The sequence below is a fragment of the Carassius auratus genome, chromosome 40 (assembly GCF_003368295.1).
Source record: "Carassius auratus strain Wakin chromosome 40, ASM336829v1, whole genome shotgun sequence".
Taxonomy (NCBI): domain Eukaryota; kingdom Metazoa; phylum Chordata; class Actinopteri; order Cypriniformes; family Cyprinidae; genus Carassius; species Carassius auratus.
Genome location: NC_039282.1, coordinates 19222236 through 19237235, shown reverse-complemented (window position 1 = coordinate 19237235; position 15000 = coordinate 19222236). Strand labels below are relative to the sequence as shown.

General features: G+C 34.8%; 1 protein-coding gene across 1 annotated transcript in view; it reads right to left on the bottom strand.

Annotated features, from left to right (window-relative positions):
* The window catches only part of LOC113058789 (leucine-rich repeat and fibronectin type III domain-containing protein 1-like), a 97198-nt gene that overhangs the window by 4017 nt on the left and 78181 nt on the right, over positions 1-15000 (bottom strand). The window contains exons 3-4 of the mRNA XM_026226994.1: positions 4173-5074; positions 2690-3180 (exon numbers count right to left, since the gene is read on the bottom strand). Coding sequence (XP_026082779.1) covers positions 2690-3180; positions 4173-5054 — 1373 coding nt within the window. The 5' untranslated portion in view covers positions 5055-5074. The remainder of the gene's footprint in view (positions 1-2689; positions 3181-4172; positions 5075-15000) is intronic.

Sequence of the window (15000 nt, the reverse complement as noted above, 5' to 3'; positions counted from 1 at the left end):
AATTCAATTTACTGTAATGCACAAAAAACAGTAATGTATATATATATATATATAGTTTTGTTTTTGCACTTACAATAATAATTATTTCATAAATATATATATATTATATATTTTATTGCATTGCAAGAATTTTATATATATATATATATATATAATAAATATAATAATGACACCATTTTGCATATTTTAAAGTATGATGCAGGGTGCAGTCTTCCCGATGCTGGATTGTTTTGTTTTGTTATTCTGTCGTTTCTTTGTCGTCTGTAAGTGCACTGCCATTTAGAGTCAGTCTGAAGCAGTTCAAGAGACAGAAATCAATTCTCAGCTCAAATATCCTCTCACTTCACTGTTTGCTTGCGTGTTTTTTCTGCTCAGTAACTGCTGTCTGCTTTAGAAGTGTGTCGTCCTCCTGAATCAGAATGAAGTCGGCTCATGTTTGGATGGTTTTGTAATGCTTTCCTGACTCAGATGCTGATGAAAGGACTTCAGTCCTCGGGTCTGGATCTCATCTGATGATCATGAGCCGTTAGATACTAATGTTTTGAAGCAGCGGTGTCTTCACAAAGCTCCATGTAATCGTCAATCGCACTAAAATAACTAAGAGCTTGACCGCTCATATTTCACCCCAAAATAAAAAGAAAAAATATGAAATTATATTTACCATGCGGATAATATTTTAATAGTTTTTTTGCATCAAGACAGTTTTTCTGATAACGAAGTACATCTTACATTCTGAATTCTCATGACTGTAATGCAAGAAAATATCTCATTCAAAAAAGATTAAAAAAGTAGTAATAAAAATTAAAAAGTAATAATAAAGTTTGCATTGTGACAATTATCCTGATAATTAAGCACATTTTACCCACTAAGTTCTCATTATTGTAATGAAAAATATCTGTAGTGTGAAAAAAGTATTATTTAAATAGTAATATAATAAATAATATTACATAATATAATGTTTTATAAAACAATAACAAATTTTCCTTTCATTTAGCATATTTAAATCTTACTTTAATGCAAAAAATCTGTTGTAAATGTAAATAGTAATACAGTGAAACAACATAAAATAGAACATAATAATGAATATATTTTTCATAATTTGCCAGAAAATTAAGAACTAATTAAGTATATATAAATATCTTCCTGATTATTATGCATGGTTACCCTCTAAATTATATAAAAAAAAATAATAGTAATATTTTTTTACTGACAATTAAGCTTAGAGTAATGCAATAAATAAATAAATAAATAAATAACTTAAACTGTAAAGTACAATTGAACCTATTTGTTTATTTAAAATATATATATATATTTGTTTTAACATTATAACGTGCATTAAAAGTTTTAATTGTCTTGAAAATAATGTCAGAAAAAAATTTTGTTGTCTTTTTTATTCGCAAAATACAATTTCTCATTATTTTTCCCAGAAGCGCTAGTCTAATCTAACTAATTTATCTGTTCGATATCAGCTCAGTCTGGCCTTTAAACCTCAAGATCTCCGTCCCACTGATAGATAAAGTTTGGCTCAATCTGAGCGTCTTCGGGGTTATCAGTAATTCAGCTGATCTTTACTTCACTTTAGTGTGTGTGTGTGTGTGTTGCCCTTCAGTCCAGTGCAGATCTCTGAAGCTGATTTCATTCACAGGTCTGACGTTTCTCTGTATTTCTGGTGACTGTGGATGAATCTGTCACTTCGACCTCGACTCAACCTGAACACGCTGCACTAAAGCGAGCCAACTCCGTGACTCTTTCTGAAAGCCACTGTTTGTCCTTGAAAGCAATCATCAGCAGTCACTCGTTTGCACCTCATTCACATTACCAGTGTTTCCCCGTCTTTACTGAAAAGGAAGAGGTGTTTTAATTTGGAGATTTGTCACGTGTAATGATACGACGAGGCCTGCTGCGAGGCTAATAAATATCAGAAGTGTTTTACGTCTCTCCAGCTGCAGATGTTAAACTGCATTATCTGATCTATCTATCTATCTATCTATCTATCTATCTATCTATCTATCTATCTATCTATCGAAGGCCTTTGTGGTTCATTAAATTTACTGATACAGATCTGTGCACACAAAAAATATTTATTAGAAAAACAGAAACAAATTCACCAAACTAAATATAGAAAAATAGAAACAATTATATTTAATTATGATGATGAAATTATAAAATATATATTAAGTAAATATATTTAAATATAGTTAAATATACAACAGTTAAAAATACAAATAACAAAAGTAATAGTTTTATTAATTTTATAATTAATTAATTAATTAATTTAATAATTATTTGGGAGCTAAAAGGATAAATATACACTTCAGTATAACTACACAGATGTTAATAATAATAATAAAAATTACTATATTATTATTTTTACAATTCATTATTTTAAGACGAATTATTATTAAAATATAAATATTTTTCTTGACATTTCTATGCAGAATAAATGTTAGGAGTATCTGAAATTTAAGACTGTTCTGTCTAACTCGATGTAATTTTCCTGGAAAGCTGGTTAAATGAGATTCACGAGTGGCTTTTAATCCAGACTGATTTACAGGAGATAGATTAGACAGCGACTGGGGTGAGCCGAGGTTAAGTGCTTCAGATGTAGACACACTGGGCATCTGAGGAGCCGTGGATTTCATCAGTCATGTCTGTTTTATGTATAGGTTAAAGAAGAGGTCTTTTTTACCTGTACACCAGGGTTTCGTCGACGGTGCTGTTGTACTGGATCTGATACATTCTGATCCCGGGAATGTGGCGCTCGGATGGCCAGTGGATGACCGCTGAGTTTGCGGTCAGGTTTTCGACGACGACCCTCTTGTTTTGTGGTTTGGTGTCGTTGCTGCCGGATTTGGTGGAGGTGGTGATGTCCGAGAGCCCCGGGTCGGCCTCCCTCATGTGACCCGAGTTGTTGACAAAAAGCGGCAGTGGGATCATGTTGACCTCCACGGCTGCGGTGGCGATACCGGCCGCGTTGGAGGCCACACAGTTGAAGCCGCCGCTGTCCTTCATCGTGGTGATCAGGATGTCCAGCGTGCCGTTGTCGTACAGGATCGTACGAGAGTTGTTGTGCACCAGTTTGCCATCGGGAAAGCGCCAGTGAATGGTGGGATCGGGGTCACCCATCGCCTTACACTTCAGAGTCACGCCCTGTCCCTCCATCACGTAGGGTTTGGTGACCTGCGTGAAGTTAAATAAAGCAATAAGCCCCAAGAAGCCGTGGTTTACAGTGAACGGCTAAGGAGCATTGTTTGTCTATCTGAATGCTTTAAAAAGTAAAACTGTAAAGCAGAGATTCTCTGTGATATCCGATTTGTCTCATTTGGATATTAAGAGGCTCTGTACATGATTACATCATCACATTTCGACAACATTGATTCGTCAGAAGAAGCTAATGCATTTTATTTTGTTTGAAATGATTGTTGATGCTAAGTCCCACCCCCATGCACAGATTGGTTCATACTGTCCCATATTCAACCAATTAACAATTAGACTTTTGAACTACTATTTAACATATTTCTTTGGAAGTATGAATGAACGCAAAGTGAAAGTAAAGTCTGTCATGTGTGCGTGCATAAAAACAAAAACAATTAAACACATTTGCATGGGAAAACTCTTGGAAAACGGCCAGAAAAACACAGACTGAGTACTTTGAAATAAAACAAACCTAAAACAAGGACGAAACACATAAAGCACTGGGATTTATGTCTTTGCATCGCTAGACGATGTCCTGGTAAAATCGAATCTGACGCAGATTACAGCCAGTAGATCGATCATTTGTATTATGTATATTATTAAGTAAATATTTATTATATAGTTCATAAAGACAAGTTGCAAAAAATGTTTGAATATTTCCCCTCATTTTGTGAGTATTTTTTTATGTTTGTATTGTTGCAGAAGACGATTTGTGCAATTGTTTTTAATACTTGCTGGTTTGTGTTTATTATTCATACTTTCCATTTTCTCTACTCCAATCTATTGTTAATTAAACGAAATAAACAATTGTTGCTTGTGTTTTTCTTAAAATTGTGTTATTTCATTCATTCTTAGAGAAAACAAAAGGAAAATTGGGACTTAGGGTTAGGGTTAGGGTTAGGGTTAGGTTAGGTTAGGTTGTTGGTGCTGACTGCTAGAATAGGTCTTAAAAACAAAGAAAAGTTGTGTTTGCTGACCTGGTGTTTGGTGATGAGCGGCGGCTCACAGATGAACTCCTCCTCTTGAATGGACCAGAAGTACTTGTCCATCAGGTGTTCAGGAGAAGCGCAGGTCTCCAGGTCGTCTTCCCTCGTCAAGCGCCGCAGCCAGAGCAGCTCACAGTTACAGTGCAGCGGGTTTCCTCCGAAACTCACCGTCAGTTTGGAGGAGCTGGACATTTTGGGGTCGGACAGTACCTGCGCCTGCTGGAACAGTGCGTCCGGCGGAAGCGTCTGGAGACGGTTGGACGTCATGTCCAGCCGCACCAGTTTGGTGAGGAGCGTGAAGGTCCCGGGGTCGATGTGGTCGATCAGATTGTGGTCCAGCGTTAAGGTGTTGATGGTGGTCATCCTGGCGATGGCTTCCCAAGGTAACGTCCTCAGGTTGTTGTAGGACAAATCCAGGTCCTCGATGGTGGAGACAAACTCGTCGAAGGAGGACGGTTCAATGTGGTGAATCTGATTATTACCCAGAATCAGGTGCCTGAGGTTGATCAAGCCCTTCAGCTGGTCACTGTTGATGACCGTTAGCCGGTTACCGTCCATATGCAGCGCTCTCAAAGACTTCAGACCCACAAAAGCGTGCGGCGCGATCTGACTGATGGTGTTGCGGGACAGAGTGAGGTGCACTAGACTCGTCATGTTCAAGAAGTCTTTGCGGCGGACAGCGGTGATGAAGTTGTCGGTCAGACGGAGCTCGACTGTCTTGCGGTCGATGGTTGGCGGCACGAACAGCAGTCCGGTTTTGGCACAGAGGAGTGTGAGCGTGGGTGAGATGGTCTGACAGATGCAGCGACCCGGACAATGCTGAGCCTTCACCAGCGCGCCGAACACCAGCACATACAACACCAGCCTCTCCATGATTCATCAGCTTCCTACACCTGCAGAGACACAGACCGAGACGTCAGGATTCACACACATACTGTATACACACACACAATCACACACACACACACACACACACACACAGACACACACACACACACACACACATACAGAGACAAACACGCACACACACACACACACACACACACACACACACACAGACAGACAGACAGATGCATCAAGTAATAGACCATGCATTTATATCTTAACAAATGGACGCTCTTATTTCCTCAGTGTGACGTATTTCCAAGTGAAACGGGATATTTAAAAATCAAATAATGTGAGGCAGAATTTAATTTGATCCAGGGTGAACCGATGATCTGAACCGGTAAAAATTGGCTGAAATTGGCACCGATGACAAAAGCTGGAAATGAAAGTCTTTTCAAAACCCAATTACCGCTGGATGAAAAAAAATCAGCCTTCACTCTCGAATCATTCACAATAAGAGCATGCATTAAAGTACGCTCTTCATCAGAAAGCAGGAGGTTCCTGACCCTCTCAGTCCTCCAGCAGCTAATTAAAGCTCTTCCTCACCTTCTCCTGCGAGTCCAAGGAGAAGCATCTCATCCCATAGAAACAAGCTTCAGAAAATCATCCCTCATCCTTGATCTCTGCCATGTGTTTCTTATATGACTCTCAACAACACAATGCAGATTGAGATTTTCCTCGATCTGATTCTTCACAATCGAGGGCCGTGGAAATCTCCGAGGAATAGCTTTGTGCGCTCCGGACCAATTTTGAGCTGAAGTAACGCTGCGGAAAATTAGACGCTTGTAGGAGCGACTTAATTGTGCTATAAATTGTGTCAAGGGACGTGCAGGAATAAAGCAGCGTTTGATCTACACGGGACAGGTCTGGATGCTCTTTCATCCCTGTTTAGCCGTAGTGATTTCTGCACTTAAGAGATTCTGGGCTGAATTTAAAGGGTGGAGGATAAAAAAACCTCCTTGATCCGAGCTCATACGACACATCTGGGATTTTACGGAGCAGGTTGTAATGCAATGAGATCATGCATGAAACAATGACTTAATGAAAAACACCTCTCTTTGGTTAATTGGTTTTGTTCTTTAAGCCTAAGATATGAAAGCAACACAACATTGATTGCAATATGTCAAGAGTAGTTTTTACAGAATCTAATCCACTCGATTAAGCTTTATTAAATTGTATTAAATTCATCATATATTCATAAGGATTTTACTGGAACACTATGGTCATTAGAAAGAAATGTTAAAATTTTACTAAATTAATTACCAAATCAATGCTGTCTTAGAATTGAGATTTTTTTTTAATTAGTTTACATTTTTGTATATTCTGTTCTCAAAATTAATTTTAAAGTTTTAGTGATTTTGCTGTTTGTTTTTTATTTTTATTAGTTAGTTTTTTATTTTTATATAGTTTTCATTCATCTTTTATTTAAACTTTATTATTATTATTATTATTATTTCAATACATTAAGTTAAACTAAATGAAAAAAGAAAGAAATGACAACTATCTAAAATACATTTTGTCATTTAATTTGTAATTCGAATGTATATACTGTATATATAACATGCATTTTTTCAAATAACCATTTTTTTTCTCAATATTTATTTATTTATTTCCATAAACACTCGACTCTCTATGGTCATCAAAATACATCTACATCTTACAAACTTAATCACCAGATCAGTACTGTCTTAGTAACTACATAAAAAAAAAAAATTAAAAAAAAAAATATATATATATATATATATATATATTGTGTTACATTTAAATTTAATATTTTTGTAATCCTCTTTTTATTTGTAAATTGCATTAATTATGTCTATGTCTGTTAAGCTGTTTATTTTCATTTAGGTTTAAGTTTGTGTTATTCTAGTACACTTAGTTTAACAAAAAAAAAAAAAATTGAAATTATTTCAGTAAGCATTTTTTAAATGGTTTTAATTATAGTTAACTATAATAAACCTGTGCCATTAGTGTAACTTTTAAAATATAGTGAATAGAATAGATACAAATAAAATAATAATAGATAAAAAAATAAAAAAAATAAAAAAACAATAGTGTGGTGCCAAGTGTGATTTAGGAAGTTTAATGCAAAGTTAAGACATTTTTAAAATCCGTTGGCAAGTATAGAAACGTCACTATGAAAGTTCATTATTAAATAGCTTCAGATGTTCTGACCTGATGAACCCTTGATAATATCTGACCTTCAGTATAACATCCCTTACAAAACTGACATCCAGCGACCGCGAGAGATTAAGCCATGAAAATGATTTCTGAACTCATATTGATCTGTTGACGTGTCCATTTGACCCAATAGAAGAAATAAGCTTCACTCTATTCAATTCAGAAAGTCATCATTTCCAATTTCATACTTGGAAAAACACAAAACACTGGTTGACTTACAACAAGTCTCATATCCATAATGCACCATGCATGACACGTGGTTAATAACTAATAAGACTTTTAAGACTTAAGCAAATAAAATGCATCAGTGAGACAAAGTGTCAGTATTATATGCCATTAAATCTGTTTTGCAAATTACTTGTGATACAAATGTTAACATTAAGCAGCATCATTTACAATACCACCCAAAACATTTGTTTATTTTTAAGAAATTAAAACTTCATTCATTCGATTGATCAAAATTTTGTTTATAATGTTACAAAAGATTTCTATTTCAAATAAACGCTGTTCTTTTCAACTTTCTGTTCATCTGTGAATCCTGAAAAATAAAATGCATCACAGTTTCCACGAAAATGTGAAGCAGAAATAATCAGAAATGTTTCTTGATTAGTAAATCACCATATTTTCATGATTTCTGAAGATCATGTGACACTGAAGACTGGAGGAATGATGCTGAAAATACAGCGGAGCATCACAGAAATAAATTACACTTTAACACACATTCACACAGAAACAATTGTTTTAAATTGTAATAATATTATACAATTTTTACTGTATTTTTAATCATTAAATAACTTTCTCAGTGGGCTCATTTTATTTTATCTCATGAACTACTCATTAACTACTTAATTTCTACAGATAAGAAAAAATGTAAAACTGTCATCACCATATGGTTTCATCAGGATACAGTTTTAATCTGAAATGCTCTTGCGGTGCGACATGCATATATTTAAGTACAAATATCCTTGATTATCATTAGTTCATGCTGAAAAACTGCATGCATAATTACACAAAAGAGTACGTCACCTCGCAGGACTTCAGCTACACAATTTCTAACTCATCGCCTGCTTATGTTCTGCTAATGAACATGTGCTTGTGGCTAAACTAGCAAATCTAATTGCAAAAGCTAATATGTGCGTTGCAATTATAAGTTTATCATGCAATTCAAAGACAAAAGTCAGAACTGCGAGATATAAACTTACAACTGTATATTTATTTATGGGAAATCTGAATCCTAAACAGAGTCGGTTTCTCTGGAGAACAAGTGTGTTTGTGTCCGAGTGTGGTCTAATAACTCATCAGTCACAGATTATTACGAAGGGAAATTTAACGAGATAAATCACACTCCAAACTGTAATAAGCTGCACTTCTCATCGTGACAACACTGCTGTGAAATTCAAACGCTTTCACGAATCAAAACCTCACGAATGACCTGACGGAGAACTCTGGATGTTTCTTTCTTTGGCCAGATATCTTCTTCACAGCTCCGTTAATGAGCAGAACAATCGTTTCACACGGCATTATGGGGCTGAAAACATGGCAGTCCTGTCATGTGTTTTCTTTCCACTTGTCTGAAATGTTATAGGAGCAAAATAGATGAAGGAATGATGACAGAAGGGAACTATCCCTTTAAAGTAAACATGTTTAGTGTTGTTTGCTGAGTCAAGTTTCACTATCACTACTTAAAATATCAAATATCAATGCAAAAGGCATTGTGTATGCTAAACACATTCACTTCAGTGCGAAAACCTCACACCTCTCTAAAAGTGTTCATATTTCACACAGACTCCACTGTAATGTGCAGGAAAACACACACACACACACACACACACACACACACGCACGCACGCACGCACACACACACACACACACACACACACACACACACATAAAAAAAAACACTTATTTATTTATTTTTTAAATTTCTAAATACTTTGGCCATATATAGACCAGCATGTGGATATAAAATATATTTTATTTAAATCTAACATTTAAATCTATAATACTGAACTTTTAAATAAAGCAAATCAATAATATTATCTACATATTATGTACAATATTTCGAATTTTATGTAATATTAATGTATATTTAGATACATACACATAATAATAATAATAATAATAATAATAATAATAATAATAATACATTTAAACAAACAAATAAATAACATTAGTCTTGTCCCAAAATTGGTATGTAATGGTAATGTTACTAATATATTCTAAATATTAATTATAATTTTACACTGGACATTGACTGATTATTAATTACTATACATTCACTAAAAATTATATTATGAAAATTTATTTAACGTTATCTAAATAGTACACACTCACTTAGATATAATAATAATAATAATAATAATAATAATAATAATAATAATAATAATAATAATAATTATTATTATTATTATAATAATTATACAAATAACGATTTGTATTGTAAAATGCACTATACAAATAAACTTGAATAATAATAATAATAATAACATGTATTATATACAGTATGTTAACCCTTAAAGATCTGGAACATTTTTGTCCAAATTTTCCTTTTGTTTTCTCTAAGAATTAATGAATTTTCTGAATTTTAAGAAAAAATGCGAGCAACGTTGGATGTTTTTTTACTGTGTACTCAAAACAGAAACTCCTGAAGTTAGGATTTTTTTCTGTAGAAAGTTGTATTTGGGTGTTTTACACTTCCAAATATAATTTTGTCTACATATAACATTCCCTAAGTAAGTTAGAGCTATTTATTACAATATTGTTATAGGCGTTTATTAGCTGTCTGTACACTTTTTCAGATTTTAAATAGATAGATACAGTAGCACTTTACCAGAGCGAGCGGGTTTGACTTTGACCTGCGTGTCTGTGTCCCAGAGCACTTCAGATCCAGATTCAGATGTTTGTTTGTTTGAGCTGAACTGAGCCACATTACAAAGGTTAAAGCTCCTCTTCTGTGTCTTCTGTCAAGAGTTCACAAGCGCACGTGATGTAAACAGACATGAAGGAGGCCAGGCGTCCCCAGGCGCTCGCTTCACAAGTGATTTTTAGGATCTTTCTGCACTAGTTTGTCCTGTCGCTGTTGATTAGAGATCAGAGAGCTGTTTCTGTTGACGTGCATTGATTTCACCAGTTCAGGCTGTTTGTGAGCACACAGATCGAAACAATGTGACACTACTGACTGAATGGACTTGAAAATGTAGTTGATTTAAATTCACATTACTCTGTAAAACTACAACACATGCAGAACTGAAAAGGTGTGGAGATACTTGATTGGTGACTCTTTAACTTTAAAGCAAGACACCACAGGTGAATGTGAAAAAAAAAAGATTAGATCTCATATTTGATCATAATAAGTTGATTACAGTACATTAAGAATTGCATACAAAACATTTCAGAAACCTCAAAGCAAAAACATTTTTTCTAAATGAGTAAACTCAGGCATTTTATAATGAAATCTGTGTACATTTCCAGATTCATTTTCTTGGCATATTACACTTTGAGGTTTTTATTAATGGGATTTATTTTGAAGCCAGGTTCAAAGTTCTTGTTTGATTTCATATAAATATTAAATATTAAAGTTTTTAACAGATGGGATTTTCTACTTCTTTTCCGATCACCCCATAAATCAGAAAATACTGTTACCAGAGAGAATATAATGCATTTTCACCATGCTTGCAGCAATATAATGTAGTATAAAACCAGGTGAACATGATATATCAACAAACCCCTCGGTAAAAACATTGACAGGAATAAAACTCTAAGTTTCGGTGTATGTAAATGCTGCTGAAGTGGAGAAACAAACTCATTTTTAGAAAATTGCCTTTAAAAACATGACTTATAATTGAAATCTAGAGACGTCCCAAAGTTATTTACAAGAAACCACCATCATCCAATCACACGCCAGAGATAGTGATGACATCATGTGCATAATTGCTAGTGTGTATCACTAAACATTTTCAAGTAAAATTTCACAGAAGATAAAACATTAACATTAAAGGCATCATGAAATGCATCTTCGTATTATGTTTCCGGAGATTAGTCTTTGAAGCTAACTTAAAAAAAAGCATTTTTAAACCTTGTTTTCACTCTCTGTCACAAACGCTTTATTCTAAGCAATTAAAAGACGCACATTAGTTTCTACGAACAAAGTGCACTGATGAAGTAAATTAGCTATGGTGAAAGTACACACAAACTCTTGCTGATCTTCAAATGTTTACAGTAATTCCTCTTCTTGCTGAATGTCAAAAGTTTGAGATTATGAGTTAATGACTCGTGTCATCAGTCTCTCTTTGTTCTAAACTGTTCAAATGGCACTAATTGCCTGTTTTAGGTAATTACGACGTGTTGTAATGAGCCTCTCAATAAATCATTCCAGTGATGTTTGTTTGTCTCACTTTATTCACTGTGCTTACTGTTTATTATAGTTATAAAGATATGCATTTAATTACTAGTAGATGTTTTTGTCGTCCGGAAAGTTTGTGAGACGATCAATTCTGTGTAAAATAGCTCGTCTCTACAGCACAGAGTGTGAAAATACTTATCACCCAGAATCTGTGCAAGTGACAATTGACTTCTAAAACTTTCTAATGGTGTGTTTAACGCTGTGTGTGATGCAAAACACATTTCTGCCTAATTAACCCTTCAAATGCTGTCCTAGGTGTGATTTATTTTCTTCAGAGTGTGACATCACATCACACTAGAGACTGGAGAAATGGTTGCAGAAAATGCAGCCATGCATCATGAATAAAAAAAAGAAATGCATTGAAATATGAATACATAAATGCATTCAAAAAGTTATTTTAAATTGCACAAATATTTCACAATATTAATGCATTTTTAATCAAATAAATGCAGCCTTGGTGAGCACTCCATCCATCATCTATGAAACCCTAGATGTGATCCAAACACAAAGCAATCCAATCATGATCTGATTTCACTGAAATGCATTAAATGATGTCCCTTTGCCAGTTTAATTTGCCTCTCTGCAGTCTTTGCCAGTCCGGAGCAGGTGTATTATATGTCCAGTGACCCATGATGCATCTTCCCAGAAACCATCGTCTGACTTCTGCCAAGCTATAATTCACCTACGAGCCCCTTTCACACAGTAATACCAGTAAACTGCCGTAAAATTACATTGCTGTCCACACAGGCAATGACGTTCCAACTTTTTTCCAGTAAAGCACCATTCACACATCAATTTCCAAACAGCGGTAAACTCTGTGACATCATTACCTGGAAATGCTCTCTGAACGACCGTGATCTCTAAACATATTGTTGGAGACTTAATTATATACAACTTTATATGGAGCACTACTTGTGCACAATGCACGTTTCTTAATATTAAGCCTTACATACATGCATTTTGTTTCACTTTTAGTTTTAAACGTTTGCATGAATGCAGTTGCCCCTAAAAAGGTCCTATTCACACATGATCTCTTAACGGTAATTTAGCGCTTGGAGAAGCAGGACTGAGTTGATTTCACACAGAGCAGGAAGGAGGCGCTCCCGTCTGTTGTGATCTGTGTTTAGTTGGCATCCCGGAGTGTTTCGATGAGGAATCTGACTGGCTCTGGGCCCCGAAACAGCAGATTGAACTGAGTCAGGACGCCTGCGGCATTAGCCTGGTGCTAATGATAGCAACAGAAGAGTTAGCTGAACGTCAGAGCCACGGAACGGAGGCTTCTGGAAGCTAAATGAAAATAACAACACATCCGTTTAAAAGTGCCTGCAGTGTAGAGGAAGGAAAAAATCGACAGCATCCTGCAGTGATAACTGGTGCTCCAGATGCAATCAGACACGCTCTGGAAAATACTGCACTTAAAATCTCAACAACAGAAAAAAACCCACACATAAACCTGTGTGACCTCAACATAATGCGGGAAATACACAATAAAAATATCTGTGTTCGTATCCTGCTAGTACACACGGTTTCATAAAGGTTTCATGACTCTTCTTAAAAAAATGATGACATACAAGATGAAAACAAAAATCTTCTTCATCTGTAAAGTAAAATATGAGTACCCTGGTATGAGAAGTGAAATAAAAACTAAATCATAAAAAAAGTTGACATTAAATTAATGTTAACTGAAATAAAATATTATAAAAATTTAATTTGTTTTTAAAGTTGAAACATATATTGAAAGTTGAAACGTATATTAAAAAACTATATATATATATATATATATATATATATATATATATATATATACCATTTTATATATATAAAACACTATTTTTATATATATAAAAATAATAAATAGATATATAAAAATAATAAAACTAATCTTAATAACATCTCAAAAAAACCTGATCATTTAACTTGATGTACAAAAAAAATCTGAAAAAAAAGATATTCAATAGTTTTAAACATAAAAATAACTAATTTCTGGTATAATAATAACTAATAAACTAATAAAAATGACAAAAAATAATAAAAAACTTTTAAATTACAAAAACAAAAAACATTTTCTATATATATATATATATATATAATAGTATATCATTGTCTTTATTGGATGACCTTTCCTGCTAACACACACTGTTCATTTAACTTGATGTAAATTAATACAAATAAAAATGTATGATAACAATACACGCACACACACACACACACAAAAACCTGATTAAAAAGACAAAAAATAAAATAAAAGATTCAAAATATTTAAAAAAACTACCGTAGTATCTCAAGACCTTCCCCTTCAAAACGAGCTGATCAAACATTTAAACAGTTAATAGACCACATACGCTAATCAAACACTCAAACTAGTTCTGACCAGCTTCTACTAGATAGAAACCATATAAGTCAGTGTTTACACATGATATTAGCATCTCATGTGATCCGCCATTGATATATTTAAAGAGCATGGGGGCTGAAAATGGTAAATGTGTCTCAGATGAACACTTGTGATTGGATCAAGTATTAGGAGTTTCATCACCAGCTGCTTTAGGCTGCTTCGCTGTGGCTGAGATGAACCTCCAGCATTACCTCATCTGTTGGGTTACGACTGCTGACTTCTGCCTGACATGTGTTAGCACCGAGAGAAGGACACACTGTTTCAGGACAAATTATCAAGGCTATTTTTGCTCTTCTGAGGTGTGTACACCTCGGCTCTCCTTGAAGCTTTTCCATCAATGTGTGGTAAAGATAACGAGATACTTTGGAAGAAGGAGCCGCTCAGGTCTGCCGGGGTCTTATCGCAGGGAATTGAATTCGTTGGGTCTGGCAGTGACAGCAAGACGTCCCTCTGTCTCATTTATATGTGAGCTCTTTCAGCAGACGAGATGTGCTGTCCACACACACACACACACACTTGACTGCAGTGTGTGTGCAGATAGTTGTCTGTTAGCAGCGTTTGCTACGGCAGGCACAATAATTCCTGTATAATTCTGCTTCTTCTCCTTTGCATCCCTCTGTTTTGGGTCTTAAATGCTTAACGCAACAATACTGTTTGTGTAACACATTTGAATGCCTTTTATTTTCACACGCTGTTGGCTAAAAACGCTCTGTTGACTAGAGTTAGCAGTGAGTCTCACTAAACACATCTGATAACGGTCAACACAACACATCAGTCAGAACTGAGTTACGGTGCATCTGCATTGAGTTTGAGCTGAGAAATGTAGTTCAAATGTGAATGGAAGAAGGCAGATTTCAAATGTAATTTTGATAAACGGATAGACAGAACGATAGACTGGAAGAATGAAAGAACGATGGATGGATGGATAGATGGATAGATGGATAGATAAATAGAAAGAA